The sequence below is a fragment of the Salmo trutta genome, chromosome 38 (assembly GCF_901001165.1).
Source record: "Salmo trutta chromosome 38, fSalTru1.1, whole genome shotgun sequence".
NCBI classification, from domain to species: Eukaryota; Metazoa; Chordata; class Actinopteri; order Salmoniformes; family Salmonidae; genus Salmo; species Salmo trutta.
Window position 1 is genome coordinate 19,844,864 of NC_042994.1, and position 21,356 is coordinate 19,866,219.

At 42.8% G+C, this 21,356-nt stretch overlaps 1 protein-coding gene across 2 annotated transcripts in view; it reads right to left on the reverse strand.

The window, feature by feature from the left end:
- The window catches only part of LOC115178300 (heterogeneous nuclear ribonucleoprotein L-like), a 54,997-nt gene that overhangs the window by 26,153 nt on the left and 7,488 nt on the right, over nucleotides 1–21,356 (reverse strand). The window contains exons 1-2 of one of the 2 annotated variants that reach the window (XM_029739413.1): nucleotides 3,158–3,330; nucleotides 942–1,060 (exon numbers count right to left, since the gene is read on the reverse strand). Coding sequence is in view for 1 of the 2 variants with exons in the window: in XM_029739412.1 (XP_029595272.1) it covers nucleotides 942–1,060 (119 nt within the window). In the remaining variant the exon portion in view is untranslated. Of the gene's footprint in view, nucleotides 1–941; nucleotides 1,061–3,157; nucleotides 3,331–21,356 lie in introns of those variants that run through there. The other variant, XM_029739412.1, reaches the window with a different exon arrangement.

Consider the following 21,356-nt stretch of genomic DNA (forward strand, 5'->3'; position numbering starts at 1 on the left):
ATTTGACACAATGGTTGGGATACAACTGCTATGTTTGTGATATAACGGAGAGTTTGTCTGCATAACAAAGTCTACACAACTATTGTGCGGTGTCTCCAAAAAAGACACCGCACAATAGTGTGTCTACGGGGTCATTGAGTGTGTCTACGGGGTCATTGTCCATTTCCAAATTTCACCGAAGTTCACCTCAACTTCAAATCAAATCTTTCTAGATTCTCTAAGTGAACGTGAAGGGGCTCTGCAAATAAGCCTCTGCTGTGTATTCCCCGTTGTGTGAGTGACCCAAATGAGGCTTCCCCAGGCAATAAGAGAATCATGTGTTTGTCCCCTGAGCAGTTATACCCTTGGGTAAACGTGTGGTCTGATGATAAAAGCAGACAATTTAGAGGACAGACATGAGCTAAAAATACAGGTCCTAAATGGCAAACTACATTTTCCAAGCCCTTAATGGTCCTTGTTCTAGGAGAAATATGATAACCGGGAGATTGTTATTGCATTTAAATGCATCAAAAATTGATTTCCAACACTGAAGAAATGGCTAATGGGAGATAAAAATCCAGAAAAAGGGAGTTGTTTTCTAAGAGGACAAAGAGTCCAATCCCACTGGCTTTGTTGGAGAAAAACAATCAAACTGCACACTGGGAAAAAAAGATGCATCTCAATACATTCTGTTGATACATTCAATCAGTGAGCTGCTCAGACGCAGAATAGTATTAGAATACTAACTGACATGCATAGTCATATAGCAGTTGGCTCTTCCTGGTAAGTGAAAATTCAGTTACAATAAGTGCCACTGAACTATGAAGACAGTTATGTAATGGACTACTGTTCTATAGTACATTTAAAATAATCATAAGCACATGCATCCATGTAATGGAAATAAGGGAAAGGATTGCCGCATGTCCCTCAAAGCAGAACAGACAAGAAGAAATATCACCTACCAGATGTTGCCAAACTTCTCCAGGGCCTCCACCAGGTCCCCCTCCACCACTGACTCACAGAGCCCCCGCACGTGGACCACCGGAGAGGGGGCGATCCTGTGGGCATCCTCCCCATTGTCCTGGAGGAGAGAAGGGGGACACCGGTCAAATTGGGTTGAAAGGTCAAAGGTCAAATGAAGTATACCACATGGATACATACGAAGGCCGCTTTCACAGCCAAGAAGGTTTAACATAATGTAAATGTAACCAAACATCAAAGTCATCGTCAGCATTGGCACTTGAGCGCCTTTGACATGCTGTCGGAGTGCACACAGAGTGAAATCGCAGCGTGTTCCCTTGTCAATGCCTTAACACTGTTTTCTGAATGTTTATAGTGAATTTGTTTGTGTTTTGTAGCAATGTTTGATTTGGTTTGGTTTGAATGACTTCAATCATCATTTTTTAATTTGAACTCATTCTTGAGACCTAAGAAAACTCAGCCTCTTCGGATTCCTTGACACGAGAGCCACTTACAGACTGGCAAGCAAATACAGTGCATTCGGAAAGTATTCAGACCCCTTGACTTTTTCCACATTTTGTTACGTTACAGCCTTATTCTAAAATGGATTGAATAAAAAAATGTCCTCATCAATCTACACACAATACCCCATAATGACAAATCGAAAACAGCTTTCTAGAAATGTTAGCAAATGTATTACAAATAAAAAACTGAAATACCTTATTTACATAAGTACTCAGACCCTTTGCTATGAGACTCCAAATTGAGCTCAGGTGCATCTTGGTTCCATTGATCATCCTTCAGATGTTTCTAGAAAGGCACACAACTGTTTATAAAAGGTCCCACAGTTGACAGTGCATGTCAGAGCAAAAACCAAGCCATGAGGTCAAAGGAATTGTCCGTAGAGCTCAGAGACAGAATTGTGTCGAGGGACAGATCTTGTGAAGCAGCATTGAAGGTCCCCAAGAACACAGTGGACTCCATCATTCTTAGATGGAAAAGGTTTGGAACCGCCAAGACTCTTCCTAGAGCTGGCCGCCCGGCCAAACTGAGCAATCGGGAGAGAAGGCTCTTGGTCAGGAAGGTGACCAAGAACCCGATGGTCACTCTGACAGAGCTCCAGAGTTCCTCTGTGGAGACCATCTCTGTAGCACTCCACCAATCAGGCCTTTATGGTAGAGTGGCAAGACAAAAGTAACTCCTCAGTAAAAGGCACATGACAGCCCGTTTGGAGTTTGCCTAAAGGCACGTAAAGGACTCTCAAACCATGAGAAATAAGATTCTCTGGTCTGATAAGTCTTTGGCCTGAATGCCAAGCGTCGCATATGGAGGAAACCTGGCACCATCCCTACAGTGGAGCATAGTGGTGGCAGCATCATGCTGTGGAGATGTTTTTCAGCGACAGGGACTGGGAGACTACTCAGGATTGAGGGAAAGATGAACGGAGCAAAGTACAGAGAGATCCTTAATTAAAACCTGCTCCAGAGCATTCAGGACAACGACCCTAAGCACACAGGGTTCACCTTCCAACAGGACAACGACCATAAGCACACAGCCAAGACCACCATGTCCTTGAGTGGCCTAGCCAGAGCCCCGACCTGTACCCAATCGAACATTTCTGGAGGGACCTGAAAATAGTTGTGCAGCGACACTCCCCATCCAACCTGACAGAGCTTGAGAGGATCTGCAGAGAAGAATGGGAGCAACTCCCCAAATACAGGTGTGCCAAGCTTGTAGCGTCATACCCAAGAAGACTCGAGGCTGTAATCACTGACAAAAGGGCTTCAACAAAGTACTGAGTAAAGGGTCTGAATACTTATGTAAATGTGATGTTTCAGTTTTCAAAAAATAATGATCAAAAACCTGTTTTTGCTTCGTCATTATGTGTAGATTGATGAGAATTTTTTTTCATCCATTTTAGAATAAGGCTGTAACGTAACAAAATGTGCAAAAAGTCAAGGGGTCTGAATACTTTCCCGAATGCACTGTACTTCATTCATTCATTTTAGGCGAACAACTTAAGGCCCTCTCAGTAGAACTACTGATTTTCAGAGGGGTCGTTATCCGGCAGAGGTGAAAGATTGAAAAGCAAAGACATATACGGATTAGAGGAAGGAAAAGAGGGATCTGAATAAGGGATCTGAATACTTTCCAAATGCACTGTACAGTATATCATGGTCTGTCACACAACCTAAATATAACATAATTTATACCCAACTCTACTGCAAGCCTTCAGACTGTGGCCCCTTGTCTTGCAGCTGGATGTTGTTAATTCGCAGCACGTGCTGTTAATTCATAGCTTCACACCTGTTTTACAGTGGCTTCACAATTCCCACACCCTTCACGCTTGTCTCAAAGTGAGGAAAATATGCTAATGATGAAAACCTTTAGTGGCAAGGACTTCTGAAATAGCAACTTGCTGAGCATTAGAATCACTTTGTAAACTGTTGTAAGCGCTGTCTGAAAATTCATGAGAGGGACACCATATTTGAATGCTCACTGATACATTCATGTTGGACTGGCTATTCAGGCATTCAAATATGTATGTTGAAATATAAAATAAAAATGTTGCTCATATGCTGCACAGATGAACCATGAAAATCCAAGTCTTGCAACAGCAGCAAAAGCCAATACCTAAAAATTACACAATTCATCTGCGAATTGAACGCTGTACATTCAAAAAGATTTTCTTAGTCTCCAATTAAATTGGAAAAAGGATTACAAACAATGATACAAAGCACATAAAAAACAAAAACAAATTAAAAGTAATGATCCACTAAAAGCCGCTAGGAAACGAGAGGTGTAAAATTGGGGAGACCAATATGAAATTACAATAAAACCACTTCACGATGAATGAATGACCTCAGCCCGATTTTAAGTAATTCGATTTTTTCATAATCACAATGAACCAAAAAAACTGCGGGTGCAGTGAACAGGTTATAGCATCCATTCTTATAATCTTCCAAATGGATGTAATTTGTCTGAATTAAGAAACAAGTCACCCTGATGAGACTGGAGCTACAGTACATGAGAAAATAAGCTAACAGTAATTGTAATCAGACTGCAAAGCGTCTGCTCTACAACAAAACAGATTGTCTGACACCCAGTCTCTCGTTTTCTTAAAACGACTTGGGCTGCCTTGTATCCACCATAGCCCGGCTTTGAGAAACCGCATCGACAAGGGCCACAGCACGTCTGAGGCAACCAATTACTTGGCCCTCTTCTTCGTTCAATGCTAGCTCTTCCAGAAGCCCAGGACGGTTCATTACGGGAGCTGTCCGTCGCGATGAATTCCTCCGGTCTAGTCTAGCCCCCCATGCGCTCTGGGACGTTACCGAGCCCCACACCGCTCTACTTCAGACACAGAGACAAATTGAATCCTCGCCGACAGTCACTGTGCTTAAGACGAGATTCCTTTACAATTGACCACATTCTTACCCCCAGCCTCTCTAGAAAAGAGAGATAGATAGGATGTGTCCCGATTCACTTGCCAAGTTAAATAAAGGTTAAATAAAAAAGACATTTAATACATTCACCACCCTTCTCCCGAAGTATGTACTTGCACACTTTCTTCTCCCGAAGTATGTACTTGCATACTTTCTTCCATGGATTTAACAATGATGGAAATTCCCTACAGCCAATGCTTACACCGATCATTAGCTTTTAAATCCATGACGGGAGTTTGTGAGTGCAAGTGTGGAGAAACAGGACACAGACAAACATCCCTGGAAATAACTCAAAGAAGCCCTAGAAATGACAAGCGCAATCCATGGACAGTGTTTGTCCATGGAATGCTCAGGATATTGGAGAGTGGGGGAAAAAACATGCAAAACTGTAGCCTGTCACAGTGGGAAAGGAAATAATAGAATAAGTGGTGTGCTTTTCGCTGAGGTAAAATTAAGCATAGAAACTATTTCAAAGCCACCTTTTGGCTCTCGAGCAGCTGCTGTTTGGAAAATAGCTGAGCTGTCTTCTTTTGATGCCTGCACTTGAACACAGTCAGGTATACCTACCACTACTTTAACTACCCAAACTTTCAAGGGTGTCTTCAAAGCTGAAAGTATCTCTCTGTATCTTTCCTTCTTCCATTTCTTTATTTCCTTGTTCATTTTTTTTAAACATTTTTTCTTCTTTCTTTCTTACTATCTATACTTTCTTCCTGTCTTTAGTTTTCTTTCTTCCTTCTTCCTGTCTTTCACTCTGTCTGTATTTCTTTATTTCCTTTCCCTCTCTCTGTCTCTCTCTTTCTCACACCTCGACAGACCTTGGCACCTTTTGTCAGTCCCACGCACAAAGCTATTTTCACCAAATTACATTTTCAGTCTGCCTCTACCCTCCGTTAAAAATAGCACTGAGGAAACGTGAGCAAAAGATCTGTCCCCAAGAAAGGGGGTCTCGGAGCAACGATTCATCCCATTAATCCAGCAAATATTCCACTGCAGCCAGCCGAGGAGATAAAATGCAATGTCACAAGAGGTTAATGCACACGCACACACACACACACACACACACACACACACACACACACACACACACACACACACACACACACACACACACACACACACTGGATAAGACTGCTGGATCAGACGACTGTGTTTCCAAACAAATACATAAATTGTATTTGTTCACATTTGAATGTCTCACTCCTCTCCCACAGTAGCTGATAATGACAATTCCCACTGATTCAGACTCAACCGCAAGTCACAAGCTACTGCTGCTGCTGTTGTGAAACTGCATCCAGAAGCACGCTGCAGCAGAGGGCCTCGCCGGCCACACACAGGATACACATCGACGCGGCTCTGTTCACAGTTTAGTCTGAAACGCAGCTACATCAAAGGCTGCTGCACCTCTTACTCGACCTCTACTGCTATGCAAGCCACGTCCCTCTGGCTTACACTCTGCAGAACAATACCCTGCCAATACTATTCAGTGATATTCTTGGAAAGTGTCTTTTTTATTTTATTACATTTTTTTCTGAAGCTAGGGGGTACATGCTTTACTCCCTGTGATGTTGAAATAGTAACTTTTCTGTCTCCTGAGAGATCCGCTAATTCAGGAGTCCTTTTTTGGTTTGTTTGAACAATCCTGGTAGTTGAGGTTAGGAAAATCATCTCACTCAAAATGGTAAAAACAACAATGAAAGAACAAAATGTCAACCTTCTAAAGCTTTGCCACTAACATCTTAGCATGAGAAAAAGCACGAGAGCTTGCAGTTTTTGCTCGATGCAGACAGCGACCTTGTTTCCGGCAACTGAATTGAAGGCTTTGTGAGGCCATGTTACCTCATCTCACAACACAGTACAAAACCTGGGAGACAACCATCTGCCAACACTAAACACACACACGCACACATACACTTTGGTTTGTCGCTGCTTGAGCAAACGTTTTGGGATAACTCTCATGAAGGTTCTTTAAAGCACATTTTAAAGTACACTTTAAAAACCATTCTAGTGTAGATATAACCATTGCCTGCCACAAAGCACATCACAAGAACCACTTTTGATTGGTCTTTTTAGGTGCTATAGAACTTTCTCAAAAGGGTTCAATATAGAATCATTTGACAAAACCGTCCCCAAAAACAACTAACCTCTCCAGAAGCCTTCTAAGCAAAGTGTACCCTTTAACATCAGGTGTCAGCATCAGCTCTCTCTTCCCCACTCATACATGTTATATTTAGAATGCTGCAGACACTCAAAGAGCAGCTTAGGGCGAACAGGGCTCTGTCAGAGAATAGACACATGTTTAACAGTGTTGTGTAACTGTAGGCCAGATACAGGGGTTGACATACTGTTTGTGTGTGTGCGCGTGTGTGCGTGCGTGTGTGCGTGAGAGAGAGAAAGAGTGTGCCAGGTTATGTGTGTGTATGTTTGTATACGTGAGAGTGTGTGTCTACACCATAAAAACAACGGTAGAGTACTTCATTAGAGAGGAACCAATCTAGAAACCAACAGATTATCAACTTCGAGCCACGAATGTCCAATACTTTCTCTAACTGCACAGCCCACCAGCCCAAATGCATCGACAACCGTACAGCGTTACTTCTTCGCTCCGACTCTGTGCTCGCCACAACGCCCTGCCCGCTGAAGCACGACCTCTCCTGTCACTGGCTGGATGTGGTTTTCTGCTGAGTCAGTCACCATCCGGGCCAGCCAGTCTCTTCACGCATCACTTTCCGTTCAGGTTGGGCGTCACCAACCAAATCTACTCAGACCAAAGGGTTCAGTTGGAACATGGCCTTTTATAACGCAGTAACTGTCTTGAAGCAGTTCCCCACAGGGGACAATAAAGTTAGAATTAGCCTTTGGGACCAGAGCAGCAGAGTAGAGCGGAGGGAGATGCTAGCTGTAGGTCATCGGCGAAACATCCTGACAACCGTAAGCCTGTGGCATTAATCATTGCGGCAGTTTGTTTCACATGACGTTAGTAGGGGGTCAGGGTTTTATTGTCCGTGCCAGGCGAGACGACCATGTTTCTGCTGAGCGAAGAACATCTTCTTGCCTTTTTTAGGGTTAGGACCCCCGAGTGTTGCTGTCCCCCCTCATACCCCTCACGCACGCACACACACACCGCCACTATCAGACAGAACAAAGTGGACATGACAGTTGAACAGGTATCTCATACTCGCGGCATGGCCGCGGCAAAGGGCATTAAGTACCATCCCCCCGCTCCCCTACCATGCCCTTTTCTCCATCTCCATAGCAACAGGATCTCAGCTTTTTTGGGAGGAATGAGGGGCGAGGGGGTGACAAGCAGTGACATATCCCTTTCAGTGACATTTGCGATCAAGGACGGATGTTGATGTATAATTACCATTTTAACAGACATACTCATCCTCCCTGGCTGGCTACTTAGTTTCTAGGCCCCCGTTGACTTGCAACTAAAAGGCATTTTGGTTTTGCCGAGCGAGGGCCAATAACTAAACTTCTCCTCTTCTCTCATTTCTTTTTTCTCTTCCAGAATGTTCTCATTAAACCTGGCCTTGACTGCTACCGCTAAACGAGAGCGGTAAACATTTGCCAGGTCAAACGCTGCACAAACGGGGCTAACAAGGCAGAAGTAATGCATAATTTATCTCGCCAACAGCCAGGGTTCCACGGAACAAACAATCTGACGAGGGAACATTTGTTTTAGTGCCGTTTTTCGAGAGTCGTCATTAATTGAACCATTCTGATTATGTCTCAGCCTGCGTCCCAAATGGCACCATATTCCCTATATATTGCACTACTGTTGACAAGGGCTCATAGGGCTCTAGTCAAAAGTAGTGTGTTATATAGGGAATAGGGTGCCATTTGAGATACAACCTTAGTGTAGAGTGTAAATAGAAATGTCAGATGAAGATTCCCTTCAGGCTGTCGGATAGAATGGAAGAAAATCAGGAGGTACAAGTAGTGTGAAGTATCTTGGCCTTTATTTTGTCAAAAGCAATTACTTTTCTGGGGACGATATGAAAACAAGGCTCCTCTTCAACTGCAAGAAACCACATTTGAATTGATATATTTTGGTCATGAACAACTAACATTGTTTTATTGAGCAAACCTGGCAGGCGGATAGTAGAGACTGCATAACCACATTTGAAACTGAATTTGAAGATGATATAGAGAGTCATATACAGATATAACAAAGATATAACATGAATTGGTTCCTAAACGTAGATTCCATTACGTTGTAGTAGTTCTTATAATCTGTAGTAGTTGTAGTAGTAATTGGTTGCAATATGGTGATGTGATGTCTCCTCAACCAGAAAACCAGTTTACAACCAGAAAATTACACCATGAAGTCTCCATATGCCAAAAGTTTGACACAATTTCATCAAATAAAATTGAAAAAATGGTTCTGGATTATTCTCCAATCAAGCATGCGGTTCAGCGGACATATTAAACACCCCCGTCATATTCAATTATTCTGCTCGCCAGTTGGGTTCAGAAGAGCCCCTTTTCTGTTAAAACAATCCTGGTTAAATATTTTATTTTGCTTCCTAGCCAGCTGTCGTGCAACAAACCTCCTCAGGCCCCTTCTTCTCTGATGCCACCGTGTCACATTAGTTCAGCTGCACCATCGAGAGCATCCTGACCAGTGCATCACTGCCTGGTATGGAAACTGCGGGCATCCGACCGTAAGGCGCTACAGAGGGTAGTGCGTATGGCCCAGTACATCACTGGGGCCAAGCTTCCTGCCATCCAGGACCTATATACTAGGCGGTGTCAGAGGAAGGCCCAAAAAATTGTCAAAGACCCCAGTCACCCAAGTCATATAGACTGTTCTCTCTGCTACCGCACGGCAAGTGGTACCCGGAGTGCCAAGTCTAGGTCCAAAAGGCTCCTTAACAGCTTGTACCCTCAAGCTATAAGACTGCTGAACAATTTATCAAATGGCTACCCGGACTATTTACATTGACCCCCCCCCACACACTTTGTTTTTACACTGCTGCTACTCGCTGTTTATTATCTATGCGTAGTCACTTTACACCAACCTACATGTACAAACTACCTCGACTAACCTGTACCCCCTCACATTGACTCAGTACCGGTATCCTCTGTATATAGCCTCATTGTTGTTATGTCATTTTATTGTGTTACTTTCTTTTGGACTTTCGTTTATTTTGTATAATATTTTCTTATAACTCTATTTCTTGAACTGCATTGTTGGTTAGTGACAAATACAATTTGAAAAATGTTATTTTATTTGATGGACAAGGCAAGACAAGGCAGATAAAAAGAGCCTAGCACACACCATCAGACCTGGGTTCCAATATTATTATATTTACTCAAATACCTCAAGCGTTTGCTCTAGCCTGCTTGGATTGCCAGATGGGCATGGTTTGCCATTTTGGGACTATTATTATAATTCTTTGGTCCATTAAACCAGGCAAGCGTAATCAGGCACAGATTAAGTATTTAAAATGATTTCAAATAGTATTTCAGCCCAGGTCTGCACCATGCACAGGATATTGAACCCAACCATCTTTCCTGCTTTGGACAAATCAGTATTTCAGGCAGAATTCCAGAGGCCGGAAGATGAGACAAGAAGACATTTTGAAGCTTTTGTTCTTTCCCGGTTCCTATCTATGTTTTTTCAGGTAAAGGGAGAACGCAGACACTTAAGAATTCCACTAGTGTTTCAGGCACTCTGAGAAGCGCCTCTGGCAATGTGACTTCCAGAATCCCAATATCTTTCCATTAAAACTTCTTCATGAAATATACAAACTGAGGATGTATGTCACGTCCTGACCATAGAAAGCTTTTATTTTCTATGGTGGAGTAGGTCAGGGCATGACTGGGGGGTTAATCTAGTTTATATTTTCTATGTGGGGTTCTAGTTTAGTTTTTCTATGTTTGGGTGATTTGTATGATTCCCAATTAGAGGCAGTTGGTAATCGTTGTCTCTAATTGGGGATCATACTTAAGTAGCATGTTTTCCAGCTGTGGGTTATGGGATATTGTGTTTATGTGTAGTTGTATTGTCGTCACGTTTCGTTTATTCATTATTGTTTTTGTATTTTGCTTAGTTTCACTTTCTAATAAAATATGTGGAACGCTACTCACGCTGTGCCTTGGTCCGATTATTACAACGAACGTGACAATGTACAAACAGAGCAATCTGCTTCAAGTCTTTCATATGAGAAAAGACCATTGTTTGTTTGGTTCAATTAAAGACACTTCCCCCAAAAATGTAAGTAGATATTTTCTAGTCCTTAAACACAGGAGAGGAGATCTAGACTCGTCTATTTGTCATAGATTTTGGCGTTTATGTGTGCCTCTCTCACACACACACACACACACACACACACACACACACACACACACACACACACACACACACACACACACACACACACACACACACACACACACACACACAGCCAAATCTCTTTCAACTCCTCAACCCAGAACGGCAGAGTGTGGGCATAGCAAGCAATATCATGCACAATACATCACTTAGGGATGCCTTCGAAGCCGGCTGTCAGAAAAATACTGCACTGCATTGGCCAATGTCGACTCCACTCCGCAACCACGGTAATCAACAATGTTCAAACAGTGTTAGCGTCATCAGGCTAAGGCCACAGCAGACACAAACACAACTCAAGAACGGGCTATAGTGGGATCCCTATCCTTAACGTCCTTTGAGTTAATGCTGGAGGCTATTATTTGTATCCTTCATTAAATAGATGGCTATTCTCTCAAACAATCATCTGGAGGGCAATTGGGACAGCACACAACCCTGCAGTGTAATAGACACACACACATCTATACATACACACAACGCTTTAAAGGGATAGTTCTGGATTTTGGAGATGTATCTGCGTCCAGTATAAAGGAAGTTAGAGGTAGTTTCACGAGGCAATGCTAACTAGCATTAGTGCAATGACAACCTAACCCCAGGGGACTCTGGACTGTCACCCACTCGAAGGTAGAGCGCCATCCAATAAATTATAACTCATCACTGTATCCTCTATATGAGAGTGGGCTGGCCTTCCTTAGTTCTTCGGAGACTTAGTCATTGGTACGTTTTTATTAATAAGGACAAACTGAGACAGCTCCCATTTGACCTGTGTACCTACATTGTCCAGCAGACAAATTACAACTATTGCCTGCGCTCACATGACTGTGTTTGGTGACTGTGCCTTAGGCCCGTACAGTTCCACAGCCCTTCGGCTTGGAACGAGCTTCAAAAGGTCCTGAAATTACAGGAGCTCATCCCTTTAAATGAGTTTAAAGGTAAGATAAACACTATGATGGAAAATGAAGTGGGGGTTGTCAATAATTTGAACCCTTGCTGCTCCACACCTCCCCAAACCATCTTGCCGCTCAATGTGTAAATGTATGTTTTTAAACTGTTGTGCTTTGTGTTTTATGTTGTAAAAGTGTCTGAAACTGTGTGTGTTACTATTCCGGCCAGGTCTCTCTTGTAAAATAGATTTGGAATTATATTGAGACTAACCTGGTAAAATAAAATGTATAAAACGACAAGAGGAAGGCATAAAATATCCCCCTCATCCAGCTGCCCGTGCCCTTTCTGCCTATGGGCCTTGGTGAAAAGTAGTGCAGAGAATAGGGTGCCATTGGGGATGTACACCTTCTCTCTCCTTCCCTTCTCACCCATGCAGCCACAGAGGTTGTTAATATGGATGTGATTGGATTCTATGCCCTACTTTTAAAATTACACATTGACATTGGGCAGGAATTTTCAACCGCTTTGATGATCTTCACAGACTTTTTTTTCTCCCCTCGTCGCTTTTTCTATATTGTTTTAAGGTTGTGCGCGTCGAGGCTTGCTTTTTATTTTCACTTCAAAGGGGAAGCCTAATTTCACAAGGCTGCAGGCTTTTGGATTGTTTCTGTGATGTTGCGCGCACAATGAAAATTTTATTGTTGATAATGGGGTTTTGGCACGTGGAAAAACTAGGCTTTAAAGAGACTGTGGTGCGCACGGTGCATTGCAATCAATGTGTGTATTTTTCAAAAATCATTCAAGGTCATTATCTGTGAGGGCCTGTCACAATCACCATATTCACCATGAAATTGATCATCAACCTCTGGCAGAAAATTGCTTGAAAAACATGATAACTGTTCATAGGTCTTATCTGACAGACCAGGGCCTGTATGATAATAATAATAATAATTTGGGCGTGCTTATACTGTATACAGTCTTGTTTCACTGTATGTACAAGTGGGTAACCTGTACAAGTGTGAGTTTTTTTGCATATCCCATTCCCCCTGAGACCTCCTCGGAGAGGGTCTGGGAGTGTTAACATAGGATCAGTTTTGCCTTTTAGATCATGATAAGATTATATGGGTGGGGGGGGATCTGATCCAAGATCTGAGATGCTTTTTGGGTTCTTGATTTTTTTGTGTAAAGATTCCAGTTGCATGGATTAAAAATATCCCTACACTGCTGTTTGAATATGACACATTTCTATTAATTTAATTCAAACATCAGTGTAGCTACCACCATATTGCTTTTCCTCTCTTTGATTTCAATGTATTCAGAGTGAATACATCCCATTGAGAATGTATTTGAGAATTTCACCTTCAACCTTGAAGTTAAATAATGTCCCCACTGATCAGCATACCTTTTGAGTGTGAGGTTAATAAACTACTTAGCATTAGAGAGAACATGCTTCACATACATCCTAACACCACACACACAGAGACACACACACACGCACACACACTAGCCATATGCCTCAGTGGAATGTGCCTTTCACTTCTAATTATCGCAGAATGAAAAAATGAGCGTCTGATTTTAATTTGGGTAACATCATTGGCGTGCAGGTCTGTCTGAAATGCAAATGTTCTAGAATTATGCCAATGTAAAAAAGGGCTAAACTTGTCAACAGATGTGGTGGAATATTAATTCTCATCTTTTTACATATCAGATGAGTGTTTTTAATCACTCAAACGCATAATCCCCCTAATCACACGAAGAGATAACAAAACGATTATTATTCTCATCAGACGCTGTCTAAAACATACAGTAGGGAAAAGGTGAAGAGGACCTTTACTACTAGATGAGTGAACGTGTAGTGAGGTGAAACCATGCTCATGTGACGACTAACCTTGCCAGAGGCCTGAGGATTTGTGTTAACTTCCCGAGCTAATGACTAGCCTTGGCTTTAGCTCATGAGCTAGCAGTCTTGTGACACACGAGAGACCCTGCTTTGAACCCTGGTTGAAACCATACTGAAACAACCATTGAAACCTAGCTATTCAAAATAAACAAATGTTCCAAATGTTTCAGAAGGGCCAGTGAGGTGTGTTTAGGCCATCATCAGACATGCCATGATGTAGCCTGATTGCACTTCAAGCTGAAAGCGCCAATAAATGCTAAGCATTTACTTGATTATTAATTGTTAGACTTTGATGATGTTGGTCCATTGTTTTGAGGCTGACAGAAACAGTAAAGACAGTGGCCTGGATTGGTCTAGCAGTTATTGTCGCTGCCGTCTTCAGAGCACATGTACAGGTTTACTTGATGTACAGGTTAATTTGATCACTGTGTTGTTGCAGATCATTTTCCTGCAAACTTGTTGTGTATTAGAGATTTAATAAGGCTTTTAAAGTTAGTAATTTACACTTTAAAATGAAAACTGTATAAATCAAAATGTCCATTAATTATAAGCCACATTTCCTTTTACTGCAAGAATATTTTCTTACGTTTAAATGTTTTGTCATTTAGCAGACACAATAGTGAGTGCATACATTCCTGCTGTGAGAAACGGGTCAAGTTAAGATATGACATGCAGATGTTGGCGTTTGAATTTAGTTTGCACCGCACCCACACTTTCCTGTCTCTCTTCACTATCTCCGTCATGTAAAACAAAAATGTAAAAATGTAAAAATACATGAACATGTTTGGGAGGGATGATGATAGTGAAGGGAAGGGCTCTAGCAAACAATCTCACAGTGGGTTACATTACAGCATGTTGCCACTACTACCAAAGTCACACCTGGTTGAGGAATCTCGAGAAGGCACCGGCCGGTTCATCATTCGGACAGACCAGCAGGATTTAGCCGGGTGCCAATATACCCTCATATTGAATTATTTATTTATTTATCTCTTTCTACAATTACAATATGAATGCAGTACTTTCCCCAAACAGGAAATTAAAGAAGATAATGCAAATGTATAAATAAATCAGCAGCAACAACAACATATGTACTGTAATCCCCTCATCTTCTCTGTTTGGTGTTCTTGCGTTGTAAAATGCTAAGTCGTATTGACAAAATGCCAACAGCTACTATTTATAAATAAAGCTTCCTCAAAATGTAAATTAGTTGTAAATGTATCTCTGTTACGAGCACATCCTGCTTCAAGCATGCCCCATTCAAAAAAATGCAGAACTAAGAACAGATATAGCCCTGGGTTCACTCCAGACCTGACTGCCCTTGACCAGCACAAAAACATCCTGTGGCGTTCTGCATTAATATTGAATACCCCCCGCGATATGCAACTTTTCAGGGAAGTCAGGAACCAATATTCTCAGTCAGTTAGGAAAGCTAAGGTTAGCTTTTTCAAACAGAAATTTGCATCCTGCAGCACTAATTCCAAAAAGTTTTGGGACACTGTAAAGTCCATGGAGAATAAGAGCACCTTCTCCCAGCTGCCCACTGCACTGAGGCTAGGAAACACTGTCACCACTGATAAATTCACCATAATTGAGAATTTCAATAAGCATTTTTCTACGGCCGGCCATGCTTTCCACATGGCTACCCCTACCCCGGCCAACAGCTCAGCACCCCCTGCAGAAACTTGCCCAAGCCCCTCCTGCTTCTCCTTTACCCAAATCCAGACAGCTGATGTTCTGAAAAAGCTGCAAAATCTGGATCCCTACAAATCAGCCGGGCTAGACAATCTGGACCCTCTCTTTCTAAAATTATCAGACGAAATTGTTGCAACCCCTATTACTAGCCTGTTCAACCTCTCTTTCGTATTGTCTGAGATCCCCAAAGATTGGAAAGCTGCCACGGTCATCCCCCTCTTCAAAGGGGGAGACACTCTAGACCCAAACTGTTATAGACCTATATCCATCCTGCCCTGCCTTTCTAAAATCTTCAAAAGCCTAGTTAACAAACAGATCACCGACCATTTCGAATTCCACCGTACCTTCTCCACTATGCAATCTGATTTCCGAGCTGGTCATGGCTGCACCTCAGCCACGCTCAAGGTACTAAACTATATCATAACCGCCATCGATAAAAGACAGTACTGTGCAGCCGTCTTCATTGACCTGGCCAAGGCTTTCGACTCATCACCACATTCTTATCGGCAGACTCAATAGCCTTGGTTTCTCAAATGACTGCCTCGCCTGGTTCACCAACTACTTCTCAGACAGAGTTCAGTGTGTCAAATCGGAGACCTCTGGTATTCTCTTTGGGGGTGCCACAGGGTTCAATTCTCGGGCCGACTCTTTTCTCTGTATATATCAATGATGTTGCTCTTGCCGCAGGTGATTCTCTGATCCACCTCTATGCAGACGACACCATACTGTATACACCTGGCCCTTCTTTGGACACTGTGTTAACAAACCTCCAAACGAGCTTCGATAGCCATACAACACTCCTTCTGTGGCCTCCAACTGTTTTTAAAGCTAGTAAAACTAAATGTATGCTCTTCAACCAATTAATAACCGCACCCGCCTGCCTGACTAGCATCACTACTCTGGACGGTTCTGACTTAGAATATGTGGACAACTACAAATACCTAGATGTCTGGTTAGACTGTAAACTCTCCAATCCAAAATTAAATCTAGAATCGGCTTCCTATTTCGCAACAAAGCCTCCTTCACTCATGGGGCCAAACATAACCTCGTAAAACTGACTATCCTACCGATCCTTGACTTCGGTGATGTCATTTACAAAATAGCCTCCAACACTCTACTCAGCAAATTAGATACAGTCTATCACAGTGCCATCCGTTTTGTCACCAAAGCCCCATATACTACCCACCACTGCGGCCTGTATGCTCTCATTGGCTGGCCCTCACTACATATTCATTGCCACACCCACTGGCTCCAGGTCGTCTATAAGTCTTTGCTAGGTAAAGCTCCGCCTTATCTCAGCTCACTGGTCACCATAGCAATACCCACACGTAGCATGATATATCTCCCTCACTAACTTTAAGCATCAGCTGTCAGAGCAGCATACCGATCGCTGCAGGTGTACACAGTCCATCTGTAAATAGCCCATCCAACCAACTACCTACCTCATCCCTATATTTGTTTTAGTTTTTCTGCTCTTTTGCACACCAGTATTTCTACTTGCACATCCTCATCTGCACATCTATCACTCCAGTGTTAATAACTGCTAAATTGTAATTACTTCGCCACCGTGGCCTATCTATTGCCTTATCTCCTTACTTCATTTGCGCACACTTTATACAGATTTTTCTATTGTGTTATTGACTGAACATTTGTTAATCCCATGTGTAACTTTTCAACCGATCACTGCCCGCACCTGCCCGCCCGTCCAGCATCAGTACTCTGGACGGCTCTGACTTAGAATATGTGGACAACTACAAATACCTAGGTGTCTGGTTAGACTGTAAACTCTCCTTCCAGACTCACATTAAGCATCTCCATTCCAAAATTAAATCTAGAATCGGCTTCCTATATCGCAACAAAGCATCCTTCACTCATGCTGCCAAACATACCCTCGTAAAACTGACTATCCTACCGATCCTTAACTTCGGCGATGTCATTTACAAAATAGCCTCCAACACTCTCCTCAGCAAATTGGATGCAGTCTATCACAGTGCCATTCATTTTGTCACCAATGCCCCATATACTACCCACCACTGCGACCTGTATGCTCTCGTTGGCTGGTCCTCGCTACATATTTGTAGCCAAACCCACTGGCTCCAGGTCATCTATAAGTCTTTGCTAGGTAAAGCCCCGCCTTATCACAGCTCACTGGTCACCATAGCATGCGCTCCAGCAGGTATATTTCACTGGTCATCCCATTTTTTACATTTACATTTTAGTCATTTAGCAGACACTCTTATCCAAAGTGACTTACAGTAGTGAATGCATACATTTCATACATTTTCATGCTCTACCAACAAAGCCAATACTTCCTTTGGCCGCCTTTCCTTCCAGTTCTCTGCTCCCAATGACTGGAATGAATTGCAAAATCACTGAAGCTGGAGTCTTCCCTCTCTAAATTTAAGCATCAGCTGTCAGAGCAGCTTACCGGTCACTGTACCTGTACACAGCCAATCTGTAAATAGCCCACCCAACTACCTCATCCCAATATTGTTATGTATCCTCTTGCTCTTTTGCACCCCAGTATCTCTACTTGCACATCATCATCTGCACATCTATCACCCCAGTGTTAATGCTAAATAGTATTTATTTAGTAATAAATAGTAATATAGTAATAAATAGGCCTCTGTGGCCTATTTATTGCCTTACCTCCCTACTCTTCTACATTTCCACACACTGTACATACATTTTTCTACTGTGTTATTGACTGTACGTTTGTTTATGTGTAACTCTGTGTTGTTGTTTTGTTGCACTGCTTGGCTTTATCTTGGCCAGGTCGCAGTTGTAAATGAGAACTTGTTCTCAACTAGCCTACCTGGTTAAATAAAGGTGAAATAAAAAAATCTAATCCTCAGACAACCTGTTTCAATAAGTGTGCCTATCTCTGCATGACATTTACCATGGTTAACAACACTAAAAACAATGTAAATGGGGCAGAAAAAACAACATTTTGTCTTCCACCTGATGTTAGCTTTGGAGAAGCATTAATAGGCTAGGCCTCATTTCCATATACTTCGAAAAACCACACAAAAAAAGAAACTGTCAGGATCAGCATTAATTCCAGAGCCGGATTACATAAGACATTGACTCGCAAAAGCCAAGGAATACTAAGGAACGCCTCTCCACCAGTCTCTCTGATGTCAGAAAGGGTTGGGAGAAATAACAGCCCACATTGCGGTGTGCCAGCTAAGTAGGGCATGTCGGGAGTTGCCGCCGCCAGCCTTCAGAACTCTCCTTTTCCAAGGGGGCGAACTGCTGCTTTCAAGCTCTCCCTCTGAAGACGATGTCGAGATCACAGAGTTGCGGAGATAAAGCACCTGCGTTTCAACTCCCCCACCCCCATCCCCTTCCCCCCTGCGCCCCACCCCCACTGGAGTCGCAACATTAAACTTTAATGAAAACAGACAGGGCAACAGAGGTAATATGGAGCTGCGCTGCCCGGTCCCTGGCTGGTTGCAGTGCAATGACGAGCAGCCCAAGTTCAGCAACACAGCCTTGAAGTCATGCTGGTACCCAGTGTATATAGCCAAGTTATCGTTACTCGTTGTGTATTTATTATTACTTTTATTAATGTGTTAATACTTTTCTATTATTTCTCTATTTTATTTCTATCTTCATTGTTGGGAAGGGCCCGTAAGTAAGCATTTCACTGTTAGTTACACTTGTTGTTTACAAAGCATGTGGCAAATAACATTTGATATGATTTGCGTTGAGAGAGTTGCCAGACCAGCCACTGTATGGTTATAAATGGGGTTTCGAGGAAGAGGTTGGCCACAGGCCAGATTACAACCAACACCACCCACAGTGCCTTCGGAAAGTATTCAGACCCCTTGACTTTGTCCACATTCTGTTAAGTTACAGGATTTTCTAAAATGAAATAAATACTTTTTTCCCCCTCATCAACATATACACAATACCCCATAATTATGAAGCGAAAACAGTTTTTTTTACATTTTTGCAACTGTATAAAAAAATAAACAGAAATACCTTATTTACATAACTATTCAGACCCTTTGCTATGAGACTCGAAATTGAGCTCAGGTGCATCCTGTTTCCATTGATCATCCTTGACATGTTTCTACAACTTGATTGGAGTCCACCTGTGGTAAATTCAATTGATTGGACGTGATTTGGAAAGGCACACACTTGTCTATGCAAGGTCCCACAGTTGACAGTGCATGTCAGAGCAAACACTAAGCTCCGAGACAGGATTGTGTCGAGGCACAGATCTGGGGAAGGGACCAAAAAATTGTCTGCAGCATTGAAGGTCACCAAGAACACAGTGGCCTCCATCATTCTTAAATGGAAGAAGTTTTGAACCACCAAGACTCTTCCTAGAGCTGGCTGCCCAGCCAAACTGAGCAATAGGGGGAGAAGGGCATTGGTCTGGGAGGTGACCAAGAACCCGATGGTCACTCTGACAGAGCTCCAGAGTTCCTCTGTGGAGATGGGAGAATCTTCCAGACGGACAACCATCAGGCCTTTATGGTAGAGTGGCCAGACGGAAGCAACTCCTCAGTAAAACCCACTTAGAGTTTCCCAAAAGGCACCTAAAGGACTCTCAGACCATGAGCAACAAGATTCTGTGGTCTGATGAAACCAACATGTTACTCTTTGGCCTGAATGCCAAGCGTCACTTCTATAGGAAACCTGGCACCATCCCTATGGTGAAGTATGGTTGTGGCAGCATCATGCTGTGGAGATGTTTTTCAGTGGCAGGGACTGGGAGACAAGTCAGGGTCAAGGGAAAGATGAACACAGCAAATTATAGGGAGATCCTTGATGAAAACCTGCTCCAGAGCGCTCAGGACTTCAGATTGGGGCGAAGGTTCACCTTCCAACAGGACAACAACCCTAAGTACACAGCCAAGACAACGCAGAATGTCCGTGAGAGGCCCAGCCAGAGCCCAGACTTGAACCCGATCAAACATCTCTGGAGAGACCTGAAAATAGTTATGCAGTGACGCTCCCCATCCAACCTGACACAGCTTCAGAAGATCTGCAGAGAAGAATGGGAGGAACTCGCCAAATACAAGTGTGCTAAGCTTGTAGCGTCATACCCCAAAAGACTCGAGGCTGCCAAAAGCGCTTCAACAAAGTACTGAGTAAAGGGTCTAAATACTTATGTAAATGTAATATTTCAGTTTTTTATTTTGTATACATTTGCAAAAATGTAGTCATAATGGGTTATGTTGCTTTGTTAGGACTGGCACCATTGAAAATGGCCACTGGCCACAACAACAATATAATGTACACAAGTCAGGAAACAATATTTCCTATAAGTGAAATGCACTGCAATTTTACATCTAGGCATTGCTTTGTAGGTGTGTAGGCTAGGAAACGTTGGATAATACTTCAAAGAAAAGAAGCTCACTCTCACTGCTCTTGCAGAGTATCACTTATATATTGAATGCCGACATTTCAGCTTCACAACCATCAACAGAGATCTTAACCAGTATTTCCTAGAACATCATCATGTCAGTCTTGGCAGGGTGAACTGACTCTGACCCACCCTATTCCCCATGTCTCACAGCAGTGGTTTTATCAAGCTCTAGCTTAATGGAACTTGGGGCATACTCTGGCTATGATGCTGCAACTACTGCTGTACTGTGTTCATGGGAGGGAGAGATGGAGAGAGGGATAGAGAAAGGGAGGGAGTGAAAGGGAGATGGAGAACGAGAGAACGGGAGAGGCCTAAGACAGATGGGGAGGCCTCTGCAAAAGAGAGGGCGAGTTGGACAGAGGGAAACCCAGCCTTATCCTGGTAATGAGGAGAGTCGGTCAACAAAGCCACCCGCAAAAATCCTATCCCTCTCTCCCTCTACTACAGTCGTCTGTTAATGTTTGCCTTTTCAATTGTTTGCACAGTGATTTCCAATGGGAATACACTTCACAGCACTAGCCTCTCAGTTCTTGTTACACTCTTCAATTGGACAGTAGTACTGTTTTCCTGTTTTAGATACAATAGCTTTAGGCGATCTCAACATTACAGACATCTTCACCAACTAGGTTTCAAAATGTGTAGTTCTGTGGCATTACAGCTGTAGCCTGAGAGAGAGAGAGAGAGAGAGAGAGAGGGAGAGAGAGAGAGAGAGAGAGAGAGAGAGAGAGAGAGAGAGACAGAGAGAGAGAGAGAGAGACAGAGAAGAGACAG